Source organism: Protomyctophum bolini (assembly GCF_963924005.1).
Source record: "Protomyctophum bolini genome assembly, chromosome: 1".
Taxonomy (NCBI): domain Eukaryota; kingdom Metazoa; phylum Chordata; class Actinopteri; order Myctophiformes; family Myctophidae; genus Protomyctophum; species Protomyctophum bolini.
Genome location: NC_137862.1, coordinates 6,335,831 through 6,361,317, shown reverse-complemented (window position 1 = coordinate 6,361,317; position 25,487 = coordinate 6,335,831). Strand labels below are relative to the sequence as shown.

At 43.6% G+C, this 25,487-nt stretch overlaps 3 protein-coding genes across 5 annotated transcripts in view; 1 reads left to right on the top strand and 2 right to left on the bottom strand.

The window, feature by feature from the left end:
- The window catches only part of usp10 (ubiquitin specific peptidase 10), a 47,657-nt gene extending 41,829 nt beyond the window's left edge, over positions 1-5,828 (bottom strand). For 2 of the 3 annotated variants that reach the window (XM_080769368.1, XM_080769369.1), the window contains exon 1: positions 5,566-5,822. In XM_080769368.1, the coding sequence (XP_080625494.1) occupies positions 5,566-5,586 (21 nt within the window). In that variant the 5' untranslated portion in view covers positions 5,587-5,822. Of the gene's footprint in view, positions 1-5,565 lie in introns of all 3 variants that reach the window. The other variant, XM_080769370.1, reaches the window with a different exon arrangement.
- Positions 5,829-9,043: 3,215 nt separating this feature from the next.
- On the top strand, positions 9,044-12,725 carry marveld3 (MARVEL domain containing 3). Its single transcript, XM_080760454.1, has 4 exons — positions 9,044-9,101; positions 10,386-10,699; positions 11,117-11,208; positions 11,534-12,725. The coding sequence occupies exons 2-4, from the start codon at positions 10,401-10,403 to the stop codon at positions 12,142-12,144; spliced, it is 1,002 nt and encodes a 333-aa protein (XP_080616580.1). The 5' UTR covers positions 9,044-9,101; positions 10,386-10,400; the 3' UTR covers positions 12,145-12,725.
- A 7,428-nt stretch (positions 12,726-20,153) lies between these two features.
- The window catches only part of phlpp2 (PH domain and leucine rich repeat protein phosphatase 2), a 79,624-nt gene continuing 74,290 nt past the window's right edge, over positions 20,154-25,487 (bottom strand). The window contains exons 17-22 of the mRNA XM_080769357.1: positions 24,798-24,995; positions 23,410-23,644; positions 22,372-22,951; positions 21,609-21,850; positions 21,064-21,312; positions 20,154-20,739 (exon numbers count right to left, since the gene is read on the bottom strand). Coding sequence (XP_080625483.1) covers positions 20,398-20,739; positions 21,064-21,312; positions 21,609-21,850; positions 22,372-22,951; positions 23,410-23,644; positions 24,798-24,995 — 1,846 coding nt within the window. The 3' untranslated portion in view covers positions 20,154-20,397. The remainder of the gene's footprint in view (positions 20,740-21,063; positions 21,313-21,608; positions 21,851-22,371; positions 22,952-23,409; positions 23,645-24,797; positions 24,996-25,487) is intronic.

The following is a 25,487-nucleotide window of genomic DNA, read 5'->3' as shown; positions in this document are numbered from 1 at the left end:
TCACCTTCTGTCCCCCAGAATGTCCCCCCCCCCCCCCCCCCCTCCACCCAACCATCTAAAAACTGGTTGCTTCCAAATGGTCAATGATATTACAGTAGAATTAGGGACAAAGCCAGGCCTACTCTGCTGGTTCTCTCATAGTGGAATGCCAGGCATTATCCCATTCTGACCCGAGATCAGATTCATACGAGGTTTCCACTGGACACACACTGGTCCGATTAACCCATTCTGACCTGAGATCAGATTCTAAAAATGTCAGTCGCTCTTCGATTTTTCAAAAATAACAGACCTACAAGCTCGTAGCGCGCCACTCGGTGGCGCGCTATGAGCTTGTAGATCTGCTATTTTTCAACAGCTAAAGCATAACATAATGCTAACACCAAAATGGGTTCCCGTTCAGAATGGGTTATTAATGGACAACTTGGCGGAGTGTGAAAATGCGGCAGCACCGTCCACTACAAATAAGGTCAGACACGTTTTGAATAAATCTCTTGAAGCATGCCTGTGGCCTTTGTTTTTGCATTCACTATAAAAGAGCAGCTCTGGTGAGGTAACACAATGACGTACACAAAAACATCTAAGCTGAAAGAGCCGGGATGCAACATGCAGATTTAGACACACCAACGGACGGACATGCGGAAACTACAGTCGGACATGCGGTGACCCTGTGCTTGCGGTTAGGGTTTGAGGGTAGGTTGTCGTCTAATGACAGTCGGACCAATAGTATGTCTAAAAACTAAAGCCTGTACCCGAAAGAGCCTATATGAGCACCACTCAAAGACTAAAGGCCCATTCATACTCCAAGTTTAGGTGATATGGTGACCACCGTTTCGGTGGTCACCGTAAAAACAGAGAGATGTGTTTGGGTGGGCGGAGAGTCGCTTTACCAGCGTGGCATGACGTCATGTTGTAGTTTTCGGTGGTCACCTTATCACCTAAAACTGGAGTATGGATAGGACTTAAACTTTCAATCCTCGATGCAGAAACACACAATGTTGCGTGTTGACATTGTGTAAGTCAAAACACCGGCACAAAATCAGGATTGAAGTAGTAGTTCATTCAAAGAAATGAACTATTTTCTATCAATTACACACCCATGATAGCCTTGAATTCACGGAGGTCTTGTCACATTCCTACACCAATAATTTGATGATGGGCCGGTCATCAAATTATTGATTTAGGAATGGGGGGAGGGGGGGGAATCTCCATGAATTTAAGGCTGTATGGGGTGTGTAATTGTTTGAAAATATTGTAACTACTCCTTTAAGTGTGCTTGTAAAAGGAATGTCTTTAACCTGGAACACACCTTTTAGCTTTCTTTGAATCTACTGGTGATCAAAATAAGTATTTTAATGTGATCATCAAAACACCATGCAACCGACCATACACCCTCGATTTCATCCCTTAATGCAAGTTTGGCCTGGGGCCTTTCATCATTAGATTGAAGTTTGACAGATCGTCTTGTACAATAACAAATATATCAATTGCTAAAAAAGGTTACTTAACCCATTCTGACCTGAGATCAGATTTAAAAAAATGTCTTCGACAATAGCAGACGTACAAGCTCGTAGCGCGCCGCTCGTAGCACCACCTATTTTTCAATAGCTACTGTAACACCAAAAAAGGTTCCCGCCCAAAATGGATTAAGAAAGATTTGTGTTTTAACTACATACTGATAGTATTTTGTGAAGGCTACATTTGTGAATGAGGACGTTTAGTTAAAACACCTGTAGATGCAGACAGACATACGGACTGACTCGGTAGAACAGATATAAACAATTCATTGAATAGGACCCCATCGGTCCAAGGTCCAATGGAGAGAAACTTTATAAAACATGGATAAACGTTTGAGAAAAGTGTTTCTCAAACATTTTAAATTAAAAGGTTTAGGGATGTGCCGATGAGACATTTTGGCCGATATCGATATCCGATATAATTAATTGTCATGTCGATATGACCTCATTCTGTATTAAAAAATTATAATAATTTTGTCCATTCTGAAAAATACATGTAACAGGGTGTCTGCACAGCAGGCTTAGGCAAGTCAGATTTAACTTTAATACCTATATATATTTAATAGTGTGAGCTTGTAGATCTGTTCAAGATGTTACTTTGGGATTGTTTATCAGTAAAGACAGACCTGATTGAATCGGTGCCGATTAATCTAAAAACAACTAGAATCTCCCATCACTAAAAAAGGATCTCCAATTTATTATGCAAATGTAGGTGTGGAACCCCATAATTCCTTGTGTACAATTTGTACACTCTCAGGGTTACAGACCTCTCAGGTCCACAGTGATGTAAATAGGTTCTCAATGTAAAGAGTCCCAGGATGCATGGATGGTCTTTTAGAATGAGTCCCAGGGACACTTGGGTCGACTTGTGCCACCATGTGCCGACAACGTGCAACAGGACATATTATCACTCCTAGGATGTGATGCAACAAAACCTTTTGTTGCATCTCGAGTTCTCGACTACATTCTAACTACATTATAGCAGCAGCTGGGGACCCCCTGGAAACCCCTGGACCCCCCCCACTTTCAGAATCATCTAAGTTTGGGAATGTCAGATACTGTAAATGTACTAAATTATTTACTAAATAATTTGTTAGGCCAGATGTCACCACTGGCAGGTCACAAGCCACCAGTTGCCTAAGACTGCCTTAATGTTTTCAGTCTTGAAAAACCTCCCCAATGGCAACAAAACCTAAAAAGCCCCTCTAAATTATATGGGGGAATAACTGCTGATAACATACAGGTACAGCCTGTGTAACTTTATCATGCTGTGTAAAGTCTCTTAGCAATTTGACTTTTTAGAGAAGCATGTACGTTTGAATTGAAAAGTGCAATATTATCAGTAACTGAACACTTCTACTGCAAATTGCGTAACCCATATCTTAAGTCATAAAACTAGCATATTACAACTCTGAAATATGTAAGGCGTGCTACAACATTCCCCATCATGGTCCTACCACCATTCATAATTCATGCCGTACAAATGGCCTGGATTAGCTGAAGAACACATGACAAGCGAGTGGAAAAAGAGTCACCTCACAATCAGTCAGAAATTAGGTTACTGTGCTACATGACAGAGTTCACAAGTGGTTAAAGTTCAGTCCCAGAGAGATGGGCCTAATATGCAAGGTTTCACACCTGCACAGACATGACAATACACTGTGCATTCATTCATGAGCAAAAACCTGAGCAACAGGATGCATCACTTTTTAGTTTAGACGGCTAGTGGGAGGGGGGGGGGGGGGGGGGGCAATGTCTGGCTTTCCTATAGTTTTGTAATCAAGCCAGATCGTGTCATGCTGAATAAAATTATTGATAACTCAGGATGTCTAGTGTAAGAAAAACCTGTTTTTCTGAGGCAGCCATTGTTTTATTACTGAGACATTGAACGTCTCAGTAATGAATGAATTTGACGTTGAAATCTGACCTAACTCTTGTGTGTGATCGCCTGATCGGTTTTGTGTTGTTGGGGGGGGGGTCAACTTTGTCACAGCACAGGGTTACAACAAGTGTAAAACAGTGGGTGAAATGAGTTGTTCCATAAGAGAAGGGGAGAAGAGGGGGGTCAAGGGGAAGGGAGAAATGCTTTCGGCATTTCCCACTTTCCCCTGTCATGAAACATGGCCCCACAACATAGTGGTCAAAAAGTAAATGCAAATAATGAAATACTATCTATCTGGTCACACCTGTTCCTCCCACACTACTACAACACCATCTTCACACAGAATAGAAGAGAAAACTAATCAGTTTCCACTAAAAATAGTAACTGCATAATTAGGGGTGAGGACAGATGAGACTTTTGGGGGAGGCGTCAGGATAAATTATGGACATAAATGGTTCTTCAATTCTCAACTCTTCAGTGAGCGCTAAAAGAATTATGGCTTGCAAAACTTTGCTTATGTTGGCAAGCAAGTAAACTTGAGTTATACCAATCTTATGTGCAAGTTGCTGGCTTAATAAGTGATCGTTAAGAGTAAGACAGTTGTCCACTAAATAGCGAAAAGGTGCTAGCATGTCTATGGCCGTATTTTAGTTATGAAGCAGTTGTGACAAATTAAACTCAACGAAAATATTATATACACACACACACCTCATGTTACTCGAGGTCAAACATGACTTCGGTTTAAATCAATGGAAACAGTGCAACATATGAGTGCAATAGTATGTAGAACAAGCAGCTAGCGGTACTGTTCATTTATTTAATAGCATTTAATCAGTATATCTTGCAGCATGTGACTACGCCAAGTGAGCTGCACTTATCCGATGTCTAAAACGAAAGCCAACAGGAAGACTGTATATTTCGATTAAGTATAGTTTCCGTCTCAATTTGAATGCATTCAAGTGGAGCTAAACTTCGTAACTAATCGGGAACTCCTGAACTCGCACACTTGACTTCCATGTATTAAAGCACATATCAGAAATCATGGGCCTGGCTTCCACATGACAGCAAAGTTTCTTGCCCAGAACACATAACAGCTACGTTACAACAACCAATAAACGCGTCCACGTTACACGTGGAACTATGCACGGCACACCGCATGCCACAATCCAGCACAATAACCTGTCAGAATCGTCTCGGGAGTCAACAAACGTCCCCTTCTCAGAGAAGGCCCACACTGTCGCATTTCATCTACTAGCTACCTAGTTAGCTTGGCTGCCAACAGCAGTCACACCACCTGCCAGAACGCTGCTTGCTAGCTAGCTACTCTGCTAGCCACATGCTAACAAACTCAGAATAAGAATGACAAATCATAATGTATATCCAGCGTAGATATTCTTAACATATTGCCCAAATGACACCACAAAACGATTATACATCCATGCGGGACGCAGGCCACAAGTCATGTCCAGCTTAACGCGGCGCTAAGTGGTTGTAATAATACAAAAATAAGACATCTTGTTAAGGGCCTCTGTGGGCCATCATCATGCACAGAAACACGCAGCCACTTGAACGTTATGTCACCTCACTGTTATGTTAAGTCTCACACACACAAACAAACACACTGGCACAAAACGAATGACACTTGCGGGATCTCATGTCAGTCAGAGTGAGGGTGTTTAGTAGATAGTTCGTGTGGCGCTGGACATGACTTTGATAAACATTCAGAATCCATTGAATGGATGGAGGCAGGGCTCAAGTCGGGGCCTGCTTGCCTTGCCTCCAGTCCCATGCTGCTTGCCTGGAGTTTCAATGGGGCTTCAAACAGGCTTAGGGAAGCATTAACGATAAGTTACTTTATACTTGGACCGTGTCACTCGACCAAAATAATGTGTTTTCAATCATTAAATGAGGATATTTTTGTACGAATGAAACGTTACGGAGCACTTTGAGTGTTTTCCCCCAATGACACGACCAGCTTGTTTTTTTGCTTTTTTTTTTTTTTTTTTACAAACAAGTCGTACAGACAGACGCGACTGTTATATAAACTATAGCCGCTTGGCATTGCTCTCGTTTTATTTGCTGTAAAACGAGGAACAGTTGACAGACACATTATTGAGGCTTTTGTGAGTTATTTTGCAAGCTAATGCTATAGCCCGCTAAGCTAGCTACCTGGTTACTGTGAGAAGCCATGCTCCCGGTGAGACTCGTTCTCTTCCTTTTCCACCTAAAAAGATGAAAACTCTCCCGCCGGGGAGAAAATGTCGTGAGTTTGTAATGTCAATTACAAAGAAGGTCGTCCTACTTCGCCATCATTTCCATCGTTTTACCCCCGCCAGACAACAAGGTCCCGACAGTTCGTATTTTTAGATCCTTCTACTTGTATTTAGCAGATCATGCTGCTCCCCTTGCCGTCGCCGCCATTTCTGTCTCGCATCTTCCTCACTGGTAGAGCAGAGCAGAGGCAGCAGCGCGCCGCCAGGCCGATAGTAGAGACAGCACAGCGCGTGGACACAACAACTTCCACTCTGAAACTTCAGAGTAAAAGTCACCCATACCCAGAGCCATATTTAATCATTTCTAAGGCTCTGCCCATATACCATGATACAACAGTGGGTTTTCATATCAAGGGCAGGCCCATATTATTTTTTTCTGCATCTGAAATATTTATTAACAGTTTGCAGAATTACAGTACATTTCCAAGCACAAACTGAGTGAGTGGACGACCCAATTAAGCATTACACTTGTTTACACAAGAGGGTGTATGCATGTTCAATTCATCAAAACATTTAGAGACGTACAAATAGACACTTCTATATAGTTAAAGAACAGAACAGGAATTCATCATAAAGGAAGCAAAAAGGGAAAAGAAACATATACGGTGAGGGGAAAAAGGGAGACATATTTAGTCTCACAGACCCAAAACTTTGAATATTTTGTTGTCCACAATTCCTGGCTGTAGGCCTATTGATCTTGGTACTATTAGGAGAGATAACAGTTGATCAAAATAACAATGCAGACAACAATTTAACTCTTGATGTTTAACTCTCAACAAGGGTTAAAGGATATATAAGGGTCGATTTGGTTATCAACTCTCCATCATTTAGCTGGGGACCACCTGGAATCCCTTCAAGGACCACTGGTGGTCCCCGGGCCACTCGTTGGGAACCACTGCCAGTGCTATATATAACAACACAAATCAGATTTATTAAAAGGGGGGAGTGTTTTCGTTCTAGTTCCCATCGTCTCGTTATTAGCGTAGAAATAAAATGGAATTGATCGATTGATTGATTGATTGAATACTTTATTAACAGTTTACTTTGCACACAAAAAAAGCACAGAAGAGTATTATGTTAAGGATTGAACACAAGAAAGCACTGTATCAGTATAGCTTATTGTTTCCATTGGGGTCCTCCTGATCGAATATTCAATTCATAGAATCATACAGTGACAAATATACAACTATGTAAAAACACCATACAAACGATTGTTAATGTTGTTAAACATTTCTGTCTAACACCCCAGCTCCATGGATCAGCTGTTTCTCAAATGCTTTCATGGCATGATTGATTGATAGATAGATAGATAGATAGATAGATAGATAGATAGATAGATAGATAGATAGATAGATAGATAGATAGATAGATAGATAGATAGATAGATAGATAGATCCAGAAGGACATTTGTTTTGTCCAAGTGCAAAACATAAAAAGAGCATGATGAACATTACATCACAAAATAGAATGCAGTAGAAAAAGGCAAAAGCTATAAATTAAAAGAAGGCATGAGTTAAGAATGCAACACCACTAAAACAACGAAATACATTAACTGACCAGCCCCGTCCCTCCTCGTCTCCCCCACGGCCCCCATTGATTAATTATATAGTCTAATGGCCCTTTGGGATAAAAGAGTTCTTAAGTCTATCTGTGCTGTGTGGACTGTGGAGTGGGTGACTGACATCGTCCAGGATGGCTAGTGTCTTGGCCAGAGTCCTCTTCTCTGCCATCACCGCCACAGAGTCAGGCTTGGTCCCTGTCACCTTGCCTGCTCACTTAATCCGTCTGTCTAGTCTGGCTGTGTCCCTCTGTCTGTGGCCGTTCCCCTCCCCAACACACCACAGCATAGAAAAGAACGCTGGAGACCACTGACTGATAAAACATCTGCAGGAGCTTCCCGGAAACAGGGCGGACTCTCCGGAAGTCAATCACGACCTCCTTTGTTTTGGAGACATTGAGTTGAAGCCGGTTCAGGTGACTCCAGTCCACAAAGTCCTCAATCACTTTCCTGTACTCCCCCTGTGTGCAATGTCTGTGCAGTGTCTGAACTCTGCCGTGTAAAGGGTGAAGAGAAGGGGGGCCAGCACTGTCCCCTGGGGGACTCCTGCTGTGCTGCAGGTCACAGTGTCAGATGTGTACAGTCCCTCAACCTGATGTATTGTGGTCTGTCAGTGAGATATAGTCCATGATCCAGGACACAAGGTGTGGGTCAATGTGCATACTGGTCAGTTTGTCTTTCAGAAGGGGGGGGGGGGGGCTGTATTGTGTTAAAGGCGCTTGAGAAATCAAAGAATAATATCCTCACAGCGCCACTTTCCTTGTCCAGGTATATGTGGAGGCCCGATACCGACAATGGCATCCTCCACCCCTCCACCTTCTACCCATATCCTGGGCCTGTTGCACCGTCCTGGGGTCTGATGGAGTTGGCCCCCACATTTGGCCGTGCAGACCCCCGTCTGAAAATGTTCAGACTGTTCTCAAACTCATTTCCAGGAGTGGACCCACTAGTTTGCTATGCATTTATAGCCCCCCCCCACTAGTCTGGTACATTTGATTCCATTTGTACACCGTCAGGGGGTTCAGACAGATGACAGGTCCATTTGGGAAGATCAATCATTTAAGCTGGGACCCCTGGAACCACCTCAAGGGCCCCTGGGGATCCCTATGCTCCACTTTGAGAACCTAACCAGGTGTTGAAATCGCTGTACTGTACTTGTACTGTAGGCTACATTGACAATAAATTGAATCTCATCTCACTGTACTACACATTGATTGTTTTTGGACTCAGAAACTAGTACTGAGGACAATTTGTCCCAAAAAAATCACATCTTCCACAACAATGCTTCCAAGACACTTATTTTGAAACGTTTATGTTCCTTATGGCAGTGTTTCACTTCCGGGTTGATAGTAGCATTTGCCAGCTAAAAGTTTGAACCTTAATCTAAATTGAAATTCCACACAATCCCTCGTGAAAACGTGTATAAAAAGTGGATAATGCAATGCCTATTTTAATGTAATGTTGACCGCTATCTGAAAATGAAAAGAACAAATTAAAACACAGACATCATCAGATGATATAAATAAAATATTATATTATTATTTCTTAATCTGCGGTGATAGTGCATCTGCCATATAATATTATCAAGTGACAGACAGCCAGGTGCAAAGTACAGCATTAAAGAAGGCAAAGCGGCTGACAGACAGTTACAGACAGTACTACAGTAGTAGTAGTAGTAGTTTTTATCGCGCAATCTGCAATGCAACATTGCAACTGTAGTGGGTGTGGCACACGGCACGGCACGGGACCAGCAGAATCTATCTGCGGGACAGGTGGGTTGATATAGGAGGAGTCCAAGCAGCACATTTCAAAGCAGGAAAAGGCAGCCATAACAAAACTATCTCAAACTATCTGTTTTGTGCGGAATCGAAAAGGTAAGCAAAGCAATCGTCATTTCACTTCTCAAGTTCTCATATAGAAACAGTTGTTCTGACACACCTTTTTATTTATTTATTCCAAGGACTAAAAAAAATGAACCAAATGGAGCCACAACAAGCGTCCATTTGGTTCCATTTTGTACAGATCTGGAAGGGTTCATTTGAACCCTCAAAGGAAACCATCTGGACCCCTCTTTGAAAACCGCTGACACTGCGGTTCGTTGTGAAGTTATCACCCCCTGCAGAATCAGATTGAGTCATGCATGTGATAACAATATCGTTATAACGATGACGCAATCTATACTTCAGCGTGGTAAACACTAAACAGCCGTCATCATAAATTCAATGATCTATTCTATGCACTCTATTTAGTAAGTGCAGCCATTGATTTACCCTGTCGTTTGTTGACTACGGTCCGTGCCCTTTCACTGTGCTCTTGCACTTCACAAGTATACATAGGGTGACCATGCAGATCCAAACTATTCTTTTGAGGGACAGAAGTATCGCTTGTGTGGGTGGGACAAGTGTAGCCTGATTATCAGACTGTAGCTTAAGTTTCTCAGAGAGTGGGCGGGGTCTTTGGGCTGGATCCAGGGCAGGCTAGGACAAGTGGGACGGATCGAGGGACAGGTTTAACAGTAACTTTTCTCATGTTATTTTAACAGGCTTAAAAACTTAAAAACGGGAAAAGAGACAATGAGAGAGCTTTACAACAGAAAGCCAATGTTGAATCTGATAAAACCCTATTCATAAGTTATGTTCATAATAATGTTCAACCATGTCCTGTTCAAAAACGTGTCCTCAAAAGGCCTTTGAGGCTGCTGTAGGTGTTGGTGATAAACTGATAATAGACCAATTATTTGTTTACAACCATTGGGACTGGGGGTGACTGTTTCATGTAATCAATTAATTCCCAACAGATCTCCAAACCTGTTGTTTTGAGGAGTCCATTCAACCTCCTCTTGTGTGTTGGCTAGTGAGGTGCATCCTATAGGAGACAACTCCATTGCTCAACAGTATTACAGAGAACGGCTGATATACAACTGTTCCTCCCTGTCCCTAGTTTACCCCTGGGGGTCAAAAAGCCCTAGGTTTAGAGATAGAGAGGGGCCCTTAAGTTCCGCCAATCATGATCGAGCATGGGCGGGCCTTGGGGAGCGTGCTGTTGACCTGTTGCATGTCAACAGCAGTGCGTGCGCCGTGCATACATAAGAGCATCGGCATTGCAAAATGAAAATGGCTAAATAAAATTTAAAAAAAAACTATTTCTCTTTTATGTAGGAGTAGTCTAGAGAGATGCCAGACCGGGGCAGACATCAAAACAATGAGAAGAAGTATGACGAACACAGGAGCAGACAGAGGGAAACCTCACCCAACACACACCACCGGGACCACCCTACTGGTGACAGAGATCACCACCGGGACCACCCTACTGGTGACACACACCACCGGGACCACCCTACTGGTGACACACACCACCGGGACCACCCTACTGGTGACAGAGATCGGAACAGAAGAGACAGAGAAGAAGAGCGGACCTACCCCTCCTACGACGATCCACCTGCTCACAGAGATCACCCAGAGCCCCCGAGAGTGTAAAGACCATATGCTTCCTTTCTATAGTCTGTACAGTAGTAGCCTCGGAAACACAGATGTTTTTATTTCCAGGGAGAAAAGTACAGCAGTGGTATTTTCATTACATCTCAGAAGCAAATATTTTAGTTTCCACTACTAGACCACTACTCTTATTTGACAGCTAGTTACAATAGTTACACAGATTTAGATACAAAACATACATCTAAAAAGGCCTATTGTATACTTTGCTATTTGAAAATAACAAGCTCACAACACGTTGCATTGCAAGGAGGCGCGGTGTTTTCTAGAATTACCACTGTCTGCTTTTCCATGAGGAAGTACGTAGATCTTTGCTATGTCTGTTTTAAAAAGTAAGATTTTCAGTTCAATGTATCTGATGATCTGACAGCTGATCTTGTTTTGTATGTACTGTACAGAGAGACATCAGTCTATTCATCTGAAGGGGATTATTATGAGCCACAGCACAGACGGATACTTTACAGACTCGGATACATCCTATCAAGCAGAGGCAAGTTTGTTTTTACGTTTGATTATTGTCGTGAAGTGAACTAAATAAATAAAATGGTCAATTATAGTGCTTTATCCAAAGCGCTTTCAAATGCTTTAAATCACACAGATAGCAGAGGAAACCGTGACACTATTCAAGGGGGAGCCTCTTCTGAGCCAATTCTGCCCCGTTCCATAGAATAGTGATAAAATGTCATGTTTGTACTTTTAATTTAATTCAGTTGGAATATTGCCAGATTTGATGTATTGGGAGTACGCTCTCTTTTGTTATGCTTGTTTTATGCACATATTCATGTTGGCACGTCATCCATCCTGTTATTTTCTAGGTCTCTGCCAGGCAATGGAGGTGTGTGTGAATCTACTTATAGTCATCTGTGCCGGGGTTCCATACAGCAACGATGGAGGCTACCGCAACCTGGCCAGCCTCGGAGGACTCTACCATTATTATTATGGTGGAGCACAAGCCTTCACTGGGGCTGACGCAGACAGGGTGATGGAGCTGGACCGGCTGTATCATCAGCTCAAACGTCCTCCATATGTCTTCACCATGGCGTGCGGAGGAGCCCTGATGGCCTACGCGTGCGTGATGCTCGCCCTGGGCGTCTTCAGAGTGACGTACCGCTGGCCCGCTGTGGTTCTGGTGGAGGCCCTGTTGAATGGCCTGATAGCGCTGGGTTACATCCCCGCCCTGGCCTTCTACTTCATCAAGCTACAGGAGACCTACAACACGGCCGTCTGCAAAGAGAGAGAGGAGCTCTACAAGGGCAAAGGGCATCAGGGCTTTACGTGCCAGTTCAACGGGGCAGACATCGCAGGGGGTCTCTTTGCGGTCGTCGGGGTCATACTGTTCACCTTCGGTGCCGTTCTGGCCATCCGAGCGTTCAGGTCAGTCCGTGAGTCAAAGAGACAAAAGGCAACGGAGGACAATAATCTTTAGGTGGCCGTTTCTCCTCACTTTTGCACAGAACAAGAATGATTGAACTGTTTAATCCTTACACACAATACTAAAAGAAAGATGTTCTGGTGACCATAGACGGCTAGATGCCTCCTTCGGCTCCGTGTCTCTCTTGAAGGCAACACGGAGGCAAAGCTTTCCCCAGATTCCTTGCTAATCGTAACGGAAGCATGAGCGGAAGCTTGCCAAGCTTCCACGTGCGTCACAGAAGCCGACATTCAGTAGGCCAATCAGAGGCAAGTTTGTTTTCTCATGCACTCTGCCAATAAAGCTCCTTTGGATTTAATGATTGAACGCAACGTGCCTTCCGCATGGATATACTACTGTAAACATGTTACATTTGTTTATTAATATGTTATCATAAATTACGGTAAACTCTGGAGATACCGCTCCACTATCACTGAATCTACTGTAGTGCCTCAATTAACTCCTGTGCACAGATTTAACTGTTTACATTAACTCTTGTCTACTGTGAATAGTGAATTACTTTGTATGTATTTTGAGTATTTTTAGCCGTTTTATACTTTTGGTATTGTACTTATGTATTTTATTTCTTTCTTTCTACCTCCTTTTAGTATAAATATACTAGTGTATAACATCTTTGTCATCATTTGTCTTAATAAATGACTCAAACGACAAGTAAGGTGCATTGGTAAAGTATCTGTCCACCATCATCATGGAGACAAGAGTTTCAGATCCACAGTGGTGCATCGTACGGCTTGCAGACCCCTAGGGGTACTTAACTGTACTGTACAATGGGCTCACACTAATTATTGTTAGGACATTAGGATTACATTTTGTTTTTACAGTAGAATGTCAAAGTATACATTTTATACCTTTTTTTTGGAAAATGAAAACATGTATTCCCATTGTGCAAAACATAAATCATAGGGTGTACTGCAGGGATACTCAAATAGATTTACCTGTGGGCCACATTACAAAAATGGCAAGGGGCCAGTAGATAAAATTATGACATTAATGATACTTCCGCAATTTCCATTTCCTCAATTTCCGCAATTTCCATTTCCACCATTTCCGCAATTTCCGCAATTTCCATTTCCGCATTTCCGCAATTTCCACAATTTCCGCAATTTCCACAATTTCCATTTCCGCAATTTCCATTTCCATTTCCAACTATTAATGGCAGCTGGGTTTAATTTGGGTTTAAAATTATGTCAGGGAATAGGGATACAGAGTATGTCTTTCATTTGCATTGCATCCCCCCCCCCCCCAAGCTTTTATTTTCGTTCGAGTAATAGTACAACTCTAATAGTATTACTTATAATAATGTAATTTAAGATAACTTCATTCAGATTTATTTCTTTTTATTTCATTTTCCAGATTTTTTTTTCTTCTTTTTTTTTAGATTTTCATTGGTGGGCCAGTCATAATGGTCCCGCGGGCCTGATGTGGCCCGCGGGCCTGAGGTTGAGTATCACTGGTGTACTGTACTGTACTTCCACATACTGTGTTCGGGGGAGGGAAGCTGGATGGAAAATGAATGCATTCAAACCTTTATTTATTCTCGTAAGACATTGAGGTCACCCTCATTTGCAGTGACACTTCCTCACTGGCAGTAGAGCCACAACAGCAGTGATACCAACATGGTTCTTAAGGTGTCTGAACAAAAGGAAAGGTACCACGTTTACCCTGCAGGGTAACTGGACTAAGCTCAAGAACTTGTTTACAGCCAGGCCCTGCTCATAGAACATTTCATGGTAGGGGTTCAATGCCTTGCTCAAGGGCACTTCAGCGGTGGTAATTTCTAACGTGCCGGTCTGGGGATACGAACTAGCGACCTTCCGATATCAAGACTGCTCCGCAAACCGTTCGGCCACCGTGTTATTTTACACATTTTGATGATATTCCAGACATTCTATTCAAAATGTTCTCATTATAAACCAATACACCTGTTTTCTGTATGTAAAGGGATATAAAACAAAATGTTATGCTCATGTTTTATGAAAACTAACTTGTGCATATTGACTAAAATTATTGGGGAAATCTTCTCACAGAGTAAACGGCAAAGAACACAGCAAAAGAAGCTCCTTTGTAAGGATATTTGTGATGAGCTCACCAGAAAGGTGTACAAAAACAATGGACAAAATTAATAACATAGCATTTCACAGTATAAATCTTTATTGCTACTTGGCTTAAGGTTAATTAAAAATACAGCTTTCTGCTCCAAACTAGACATAGCAGCTTTTTAAATAAAACAGTTTAAAGGAGTACGATTCTGGCTGACAGACAGCAAAAGTGCTCATTGTTAGTCCTATTCCTAAATAAAACGATTATCAACTGATGAATAAACATCGAACATGATTTTCTTTGCAGTATTCTGCATGCTAAAATAAAAGAATATTAGATATGCTCCATTTTGTACAAATCACATTTTGTATGTACTTTTATATTGATTTACAGTATATAGGGCATGCTTTAAACATTAAATACAGCAATAATTAGTACCTTAAAAGTACAATAATGTGTAACAATTTACCATACCAATCCCTATCATTTTAAATTCTGTAATGGAGAAGGAAATATAAATTTGCATGAAACAATGAAGTACAAAAATAAACATCGGCTTCTTGGCATTGAGATAAAATATTCAAGCATTTCTAGAAAAGAATGTACAGAAAGGAACAGTGAGGGTTAATCATGGTTACTTTGGTCATGTGTTGAACAACTGGAACATCCTCTACCAGTTTCTTTCACCATAACCACTCAACAACATTCATTCCATAATGCATGAGAGCATGCATGCATACTTGTATGTGTGCATTTAGTCTAACCTCTAACACACACACACACACACACACACACACACACACACACACACACACACACACACACACACACACACACACACACACACACACACACACACACACACACGCACATACACACACACCATCTAAAAAAAAAGAAGGGAAAAAAAGCATCTTACAGTGAAAGGATGAATTGGCAATTAATTTGACAAACACCGATAGCCTTTTTCTCAACCTCTTGTGGATCTGGGCCTACTAGAAAAGCCCACCCATCTGACCACCTATTATGATCAGATGGCTGGGCCGTGTGCATTTTCAGAACATGTTGATTTTAATGATCAATCGATCGTGTACTACTTTTAAAGTTTTTGTTCATTGGTATCACTATGAAAACACATTTGTCAAGATTTAAAATACTTTTTGTTATTGTACTGTAATATCAATAAAACCATAGTGTATTTGAGGGCCCACTTGCAATATCCTCAAAGGTTGGGAATGGTTATATCATATGCATACGCTTGTATGTACGGCGTCTTGTCCACTAGAGAATTAAAGGGAATCAATCCTATTATCAAAAACATTGGACTTCACTGTACCATATGTGCTCCCTCTGGCTCTACAGTATTTATACTAACTGTAAGGATATTTAAGTGTTTGTTTCTATTAAACCATGGAAGAGTAGGAGAGAATGTACACACAAATGCACAATTAAACCTGACTAATGGTCTGTAGATCCTTAACAAAACTCACATAAATGCAAAATGACGCACATTCACACAGGCACACCATCAGTTACTATATCATTTTCATCCAGTTTGCTTTGCATAATCTGTATGAGGGAAGTCATCAAGTCTTCATATTTTAGTGCCTTACAACAGTATCCTGTATGCAATAAGTCAAACAAAAAGGCCCATTCCATTTCAGGAATTAATAAAGAAAAACCAAAAAAAGTCTCAACTTAAAAATGCAGTATGAAAATGTCAAATGTGTGCAAATATTTTTTAAACACTAGCATCTGTCCCAAAGCTCTGTCTCCAACGTCCCAGTGTAGAATGTACAGAAAAAGGCTACACTTAACCCATTCTGAACGGGAACCCATTTTGGTGTTGGCATCATGTTATGCTTTAGCTATTGAAAAATAGCAGATCTACAAGCTCATAGCGCGCCACCGAGTGGCGCACTACGAGCTTGTAGGTCGGCTATTTTTTTTTAAATCGAAGAACGACTGACATTTTTAGAATCTGATCTCAGGTCAAGTTTGGATGCTGACAGGTTCAGCATTTTCAAAGATTTGATCCAGACTCATGCACATACATGCACGTGCGCACGCGCGCGCACGCACGCACGCACGCACGCACGCACACACACACACACACACACACACACACACACACACACACACACACACACACACACACACACACACACACAAAATCTTCTTCCAAGATCCCTTAGTTCCAGCAACTAAGGCGCTCTGTACTTTTCTAAAGGAATTAATTATTAAGTAGTTTGTCACCTTAGGAAAAACACTACAGTATAATCAATAATGACAAAGACTTCCAAATAACAATTGCACGAGTGATTACAAAGGCAATGCTGTTGGCTTATACCTGTACCGTAGCCTAGGTATATCAGAGTATAGAGGCCCAATTACGGTATGTTGTTTATGGTGCTGATGCCAAGATTCTCATGTTAACCACTCAAACGTGCCCAGCATGCCTATCCGGTGGGAAGCTAGCAAAAGATAATAGCTCACACAATGTTCTCTCAAGAGAACAAAGTGCTTTGAACATATATATTTTAAATGGAAAAAAAGTAATGGCAAAAATTGAGTAATGAATCTATCAAGACCTTATGACTGAAATATTTTACCGATCATTCCAGTCTAAAGAAGACAGATTAGAAGGGTAGGTTGGTATTCCTGTTTTTCTTGTCCTCCCTCTATTTACCACTGATGCAAGTCACGAAGACAAAAGGAGAGGGTATAACGTAGAAGAGTAGTAGTGCTTCCTTAAGGTGATATGGGGACGTTGGAAGATCCAATTGGAAGATCCAGCTACTGAATGCAGCAGCACCAATAACCAAATAGTACCTGACACTAAATAAATGAGAAATAAATGACACATGTTTGGCCTCCCTACAATCTCTGTTTTGGCACAAGGCAAGGTGTAAAAGGAATGGGTGTGTAAAAGAAGGGGTTTCTAGAACTGCACAATATGGTGTTTGACCAACCAATAAATACTGTAACCTGCATTCGATTGTTCATCACCTATACTTGGCAAACACACGGCTGCAGAGGATGCATGTACCTTTAGAATTGATCATGGTTCCAATTAGGCATGTAACGATATATCGATATTATATCCGGACGATATGTATCGATTTATTAAAAAATAATATTGATATATATATATATATTTTTTTTTTAGGGGGGGATAGTGTGTGATATGAAATGTGAGCTGTGATCATATTCCATCATATTCACATGCTTTTGGGGAGAAATGAGACAGACTCCATGCAGTCACTTTCAGTAGTAGAGGCCTGCAGATCATCACCTGTGTCTGTCACACAGGTGATGGTCGTTATTGATGCTCATTAATACATCAAGGAAGGCAATTATGTTTCTGCACTGTCAAATAAGTCTACATCTATCCTAAGATGTTTCTGCACTGTCAAATAGGTCTACATCTATCCTAAGATGTTTCTGCACTGTCAAATAGGTCTACATCTATCCTAAGATGTTTCTGCTCTGTCAAATAGGTCTACATCTACCCTAAGATGTTTCTGCACTGTCAAATAGGTCTACATCTATTCCTAAGATGTTTCTGCACTGTCAAATAGGTCTACATCTATTCCTAAAATGCCATCAAATAAAAGAAGAAATGTTAACTCGAGCTAGGTTTAAACATGAACGCATGTTTACAGTTGTTGCACAGAAATTATGTAATTTTACATGAAAAGTAATGCTACTTTTGCAATGTAGTTAAATAAAAATTGTGAACCTCATATCGTGATATACGTATGGTGAGTTGAGTGTATCGTTACATGCCTAGTTCCAAACCATCATTTAGATGGGATCCCCCTTGAACTCCCTCAAGGGTCCCACTTTGGGAACCACTATTCCAAATCCTAAAACAGTTTTCTGAAAAACTCATTTCTATGTTATTGGTTCTCAAACCTTTTAGTCAAGGACCCCCCAAAATTATATGAATTTGGCCGCGGACACCCATCTCAATATTTTGTTCCAGGGACCCCCAGAAGCAAAGATTTGAGTTAAAAGAATTCACTTTAAAAAAATATATATATTCAAAGATTTGCACAAAATGTTCCAGATTAAAACAATAGCAGATCTACAAGCTCATAGCACATCACTTTGTGCCGTGCTATGAGCTTGTATATCTGCTATTTTCGAATAGCCAAAGTATAAAATAATAAAAGTTAAAGGGTTTAAAATCTAAAATGACACGGATGCTTTTTCCTGGTTTTAATGGGGTTTAAACAAGGCCTAATAAACCTTGTGTGGGAGACATAGACGGTGTCCCAATTATTATGAATGCTGTCGTTTGTTCCAAGTCTAAGACAACAACAACACAAAAATCACACCCACCTATCCCATTCTGAACGGGAACCCATTTTGGTGTCGGCATCATGTCATGCTTTAGCAATTGAAAAATAGCAGATCTACAAGCTCGTAGCGCGCCACCGAGTGGCGCGCTACGAGCTTGTAGGTCTGCCATTTTTGAGAAATCGAAGAACGACTGTGACATTTTTTAGAATCTGATCTCAGGTCAGAATGGGTTCAACAGACCAGTGTGTCCCCAGTGGAAAACCTCGTATGAATCTGATCTCAGGTCAGAATGGGCTATTGTCCTGGACGGGCATTCTCCCATTTGGGTCACGCTACCTCCAGGGACCAGATCCTACCGCACAGAACACAGAACACAACCTTTCTCTCCTGCATAAAACAAGACCGACAGACCATACGTTTAACTTGCTGTGGATCTGTAGATGATATGCTAAGCCAGTAAAACAGTAAAAATAATACCAAAAAAAAAAGACCCACTGAGATAGATAAATTATGGCTTGTCTTATTTGTCACTGCTTGTAGTTAGTTTGTCGCACAAACAAACTGAATGCGCCCGTTAAGATAATTTTAGTTTCAATGGGTACTTAATGGGTAGCAGCCTCAAAAGAGAAACAGAAACAGTGTGTGTTGACTAGAATTTGCCATCTATGTACCAGCAGAGTACACTGACATTTCATAACATACGGTACATACACAAAGTATGTTTATTTTACATGTCTCTAAATAAATCCAGCCTTGCCCTCATTGCGTACAGTTACAGTACTTTGATAATTGCTTTGTTCAAATGACTCTTCCAACACTTCCTAGACCTTCATTTGATTCTCTGATGACCTCACAACATAATCCACTCCAATTTAACCTTTTGTTTTTCCCCATGCAATTTGTGAGGAGAATAATTAATCACACACCATCTCAAATTACAGTGTTGGCTTTACACGGTTATGAAAATTAAGTTCTTACAATTATTTTTTGGCAACAATTCGAAATTCATGTCCTCTCTAGCGAAACATCCACGTGAACCAGTGCCTAAATTCAGCATGTCGAGGACAGCCGACACACAAGGTCTGCTAATGAAGGTCTGCTATTCTCGGCCGTTCCCTGCCATTCCCAGACGCTCTCTGCACGCGACAGCGCATCAATTAGGCCTTAGTTTAAAAAAAAAAAAACGTCAAAACATTTTGAAGATGGATCACATCATATACATATGGCGGGTTCACCACATACTGCATGGGATCGTTTTAACAATCCCACAATAGCTTTTCTCTTACAGCTGGAGATGTCAACATGCTCTGGTCTAGTCTGGGCTGATTCATCTGCAGTTTAGGCACTTTTTCACCTTTTTCTTCACAGGGGATTTTCCTCCTGGACCTGAAAGACCGGCCGGACATCCGAGAGAGGAGATTATTAGAGTGATCATCCCAATTCAGGATAGCAATTTGATTGCTAGACCTTTCCGAGTAAAGGGAAATGTTGCTGACGTGTTTGTTCTGCAATGTTTAAATTCATGAGGTATTCCAGTTCAGGCATGGGGGCATGGGAGCATGGGGGCCATGGGGCCATGGGGCCATGGGGCCATGGGGGCTTATTATTCCTCCTTTGGAACATGAATTTCTTTCCACAACCTCTTGTCACGACGCGCCGCTCACACGATTCCACCAGATTCAACCCCATTCAGACGACTCGCCAGCTCAGAACGACGTGCTGACGGTCATCAATTGCTTTTCCATCTTTCAAGCGCCACAACACCGTCTACCACGTCTGGGCCTGAATGGCAACTCCAATTTGAATATCCCACCCAGGTACCAACAACCACGCAGAAAGACCTCCTCTCTGCCTTCCTTTTGCCTTCATGGCATTCGGTGCGTTACTCTGGCTCTCCTACTAGAGGGCAGTGTCGTACACCTCCTGCTGTAGAATGTGAGTGGGGCCTGCAGAGGGGGCCAGCATGGAGGAGGTATGGCTGTGCTGATGTAGCATGGGGGGCGCAGCGGGAGGGTGGACGGGGTGGTCCCACACCAGGTCTCTGATGGACGGCGGGGTGGACGGCACCGGGGGACCCAGGACCACGGGGGTCTGGCTGGCTCTCAGCTGGTCCCGGACGTCCTGCTCCAGACCCGGGGGAACGATCAGTCGGTCCTCTGGGTCGGGCTGCGCCGGGGCGGTGAAGTAGCCCGACTTCTTTTTGGGAGCCTCCAGAGCCACCTCGATGACGTTATGGCTGTCCTGAGGGTTAGGGTTGGTCATTACTTTTCTGTTTGATCATTTAATACTTCCAGAGTTTTCAAAAATGGCAGAAATAGATGATCTAAATTATAAGCACATGATGCGATGCATTTCTCCACAGACTAATTTATACATATGAAATGGAAACGAGCAACAGGGCTATACCTGAGGGGCAACAGGGCTATACCTGAGGGGCAACAGGGCTATACCTGAGGGGCAACAGGGCTATACCTGACCTGAGGGGCAACAGGGCTATACCTGAGGGGCAACAGGGCTATACCTGAGGGGCAACAGGGCTATACCTGAGGGGCAACAGGGCTATACCTGAGGGGCAACCACGGAGCCGTTGGAGAGCTTCTTGCCAAAGAGGCTGGACGTGGACGGTGACTTCTTCAGGTCCGATATCTCTCGGCCGCAGACGGCCAGCAGGCAGCCGTTGGTCGCAGACACCACCACGCTGTTCTGCCTGCGCATCTTACCGTCACAGCCCCCCCGCTTCTCCATGGCGCCATCTGTGGGGCTAACGGCGGGGGCCCCGGACCGCAGCTGGAACGCACAGCAATGGATGTCAACCTAGATGGATAAAGAGAAACAGAGACAGACAGACAGACAGACAGACAGACAGACAGACAGACAGACAAGACAGACATTTATCAATCCCGCAGGGGAAATTCAGTTAAAGCATATCATTTCTTGATGCCGGTTAAAGCGCCATCAACAACAGCACACGACAGCACACCCTTTACAGTAACCTGCACTACGCACGGTAACAGTAATTACAGCATCCCACGCTATGCTTAAACAACTAGTGTCGTAAACGAGATCAACAGAACACTCTGCGATCGGTCCAGTCCAGTGTTCGACAGTACCTCCACCTCTAGCTTGCTGCCATTGGAGATCACACCTTCAAGTGGTAACTCGTCGTCGCTGTCCAGCCCGTTGTCAGAGTGGTTACTGGAGAAGGTGGCGCTGGAGGGCTGGCGTTGGAACAGGACGGGGTGAGGCCCCGCCCCCCCTGCCCCGGTCGAGCCCCCGGGGGGCGCCATAACCCCGGACAGCGTGGCGGCGGCGGGATGCAGGCTGCAGCGTCTCTCTGGGCGGTGGGCGGGGCCTGAGGAGGCAGGGTTACTGTCATACACCCATTTTGGGCGGGAACCCCTTTTGGCATTATGTTATGCTTTAGCTATTGAAAAATAGCAGATCTACAAGCTCATAGCGCGCCACCGAGTGGCACGCTATGAGCTTGTAGATCTGCTATTTTTGAAAAATCGAAGAACGACTGACACAGAAACATAGCTTTTTCAGAAAACTGTCAGGATGTAGAAGACATTTGTTTTATCTGATCTCAGGTCTATAAATGGTTTAAAGAAGGAGCATGTCACCCATTTTCAATCTTATCTTCAGATAACTGGTCCTCATGCTCGTTAGAAGAAGATACTCACTCTGCGTCTCATTGGTGGACAGCGTACGGAAACCTGTCTACCAATATCACCACTGATGGGGATTCCAATGAATGAATGAATAAGACAAACGTACAAAAGCCTATTTTGGGTGGATGTGAAATCTTTCAATATTATTGCCGTGCCAGTGATGCAATGAGACACGTTTTTCGGAACTTTTTGAATCACTAACCCTGTGAGGAGGTGTGCTCATCGGAGGCGGTGGACCCCGCCTCACTGCCCACCTCGGAGGCCGACGTCTCGCCGTTCAACTCGGACACGAGGGCGCCGCAGCACGAGACCGGCTCAGCGGGTGCGGCGGCGGGGCCGAGCGTCACGGCGGCCGGTATGGCGGTGGCGGTGGTGGGGGCGGGGCACACCGCGGTCGGCCCTCCTCCTCCTCCTCCTCCTCCTCGGGGCGGCTCGGTGCCGCCGGCGGTAGCGAGCGGCGGCGGCTCACAGGTGCAGCTGTCCTCCCGGCCGACGTGCAGAGACACCACCACGGCGCCGATGTTGTCCTTGCAGCCGTAGCTCTGGGCCAGCGAGCAGAGCTTCTTGGCGGCGGCGCGCGGGTCGTTGCGCACGCTCTGAACGGTGCGCACGGCCTCGCCGTGGGAGACCCTCTCGAACAGCGCCCGGTTTCCCAGGATCAGGAAGTGGTCCTGGGGCCGGAGGGGCTCCGTGTGCACCCAGGGCTTGGGCAGCACCCACGGGGAGAGGTAGGAGCAGCCCAGCAGGCGAGAGCAACACGTCACCCCGCTCACCTTGTTGTCCTGCAGACATTAAGAACAGAGATCATTAAACATTATGAGTAGAACACAGTTCAGTACATGGTGAAGGGTTTCATCCTATAAAGTGTTGCATCTGGAAAAGTACAAAGAGTTTCCAACCAGTCAATATTTTCATAATCTCTCCAGAAGACACGTGATGTGATTTTTCTATCCTCAAAAAATATAGGCAACTTATTAGTTGAGCCTTGATGCGATTACTAAACTCTTGTAATGAAGCTGGCTGGTTTTGTATAGTCATTCGGTGCACTGTAAAAATCACTACACAACTTCTAATTAGAATCAATATCTTACAAATGGTGCAATTTGGTGGTCAGAGAGGGTCAGGAAAGTGTGCTATTGATTGGCACAGAGTTGTAATAGCTGATCTACAAGTTGCGCTGTGAGCTTGTAGATGAGCTATCTTCACAATTTTTTTTTTGCAATAGTGTAATAACTAGTACCTCTGTGATGATGGCCTTGGCTAGTTTAACCCTCTCCATCTCCTCGGCGCTGCTCTCCAGACTGAGGACCTTAGAGAGGACCAGAGGCTGCCCGTCCCGACACAGCACCGCCTGGCAGGTTCCCACGTTGGCCACGGTCAGGCTGAACACGCCCCCCGGGTCCCCTAGAGGCTCGCGGTGGATGTAACACAGCAGGGCCGAGGCTCCCAGCTTCTGACCAGCCATGCCTAGTTTCCTGTACACCCCGCACACGCACACGCACACACACACACACACACACACACACACACACGCACACACGCACACACGCACACACACACACACACACACACACACACACGCACACGCACACGCACACGCACACACACAGCAGCGGCAGCACAATGATCCAAACACTGTTGATGTACTGATGGCAAATATCGTCTTAATTCAAATTTACGCAATATACAGTATTAGATTGACACAATAGATTATGTATTTTGCCTCAGGCCATTCTCACCGTAGATTGAAAATAGCATATTTACAAACTCACAACATGTCACATTGCGACACGTAAGCTTGTAGATGGTCTATTTCTTTTTAAAGATATTTCTTTTGCGGCTTACGCCTTTTATTGGTTTTTTGAAGGGACAGACAGTAGGCTGACAGGAAACGGGAGAGAGATGGGGGGGGGAAGACATGCAGTAAAGGCCGTGTCGGGCTCGGGAGTCGAACCCGCGGCCACACTGCGACTGGATTACCAGTCGGGTGCCCAGACGGTTACGCCACCGCCTGGGGGCGATGGTCTATTTTCAAATAGCCAAATACTAAAATAGGTTTAAGTTTAAGACTTTAACACTGTTCCTTATTTTGGTGTGGATGCCCTGAAACCCCCATGGGGGTCCCCCGGAGCCTACTTTGAGAAGCAGTGTATTTATTAGACTAGCCCTTACCCGTTGTGAGATATTTGCCGCGGGGGGTACTGCACCCAGGCGCATTGCCCATGGGATCGTGTGGTGATGTAAGAACAATATTTGTACAGTAAATATGACAGTTGCGTCTGTAAAAAGTAGCCTAGGTCGATTCTGGGAGCGTGCAGATTTTTTTTTGGCATGGAGAGATGTGTGCTAATAGTGTGGCTCGGTCGGAGATAGACCACAGACGGAGACCACGGCTGTAAACGGCTGTAAACGGCTGTTTTAATCCACCAATAAATTCATTATTAATCATTAATGTGTCAAATCGAAAAAAGGGCTCCGTTAAGACCTCCATATAATTATGGTCCATGCCTGTGTGAAAAGTGGGAGTGATTGGTGCAGGTAATGATGAGATAACGCTCTGTCAGTGACATTCATTCAGACATTCAGACAGACATTTGCTGAATTATAGTATGATGATGATAATCCAACCTGTGTGAGGTGAGGAAGGTGTTGCACATGTACACGCTGTCCACACTGGAGTGCTGCAGCTCCTCGGACAGCACATCTCCCATGGTGCACTGCAGTAGTCGAGGCACTTCCTCATTGCGGTCGCCGTCAAAGATGCCATAAGCTGCCTCTGCGCCGCTGTCCCCAAAACGATCCACGGCCAGCACAGACACACACAACCTGGCCACAACAAAGCACACACATCAACCCATTCTGACCTGAGATCAGATTCTAACACAGACACACACAACCTGGCCACAACACAGCACACACATCAACCCATTCTGACCTGAGATCAGATTCTAACACAGACACACACAACCTGGCCACAACAAAGCACACACATCAACCCATTCTGACCTGAGATCAGATTCTAACACAGACACACACAACCTGGCCACAACACAGCACACACATCAACCCATTCTGACCTGAGATCAGATTCTAAAAATGTCTTCTACATCCATTTTCAAAAATAGCAGACCTACAAGCTCGTAGCTATGAGCTTGTAGATCTGCTATTTTTCAATAGCTAAAGCATAACATAATGCGAACACCAAAATGGGTTCCCGCCCCAAAATGGGTTAACACATAAATGAACAACTCAGAGGAAAATATTGTACTTTTTACTCCACTACAATTATTTGACAGCTTTTAGTTACAAACTTACAAC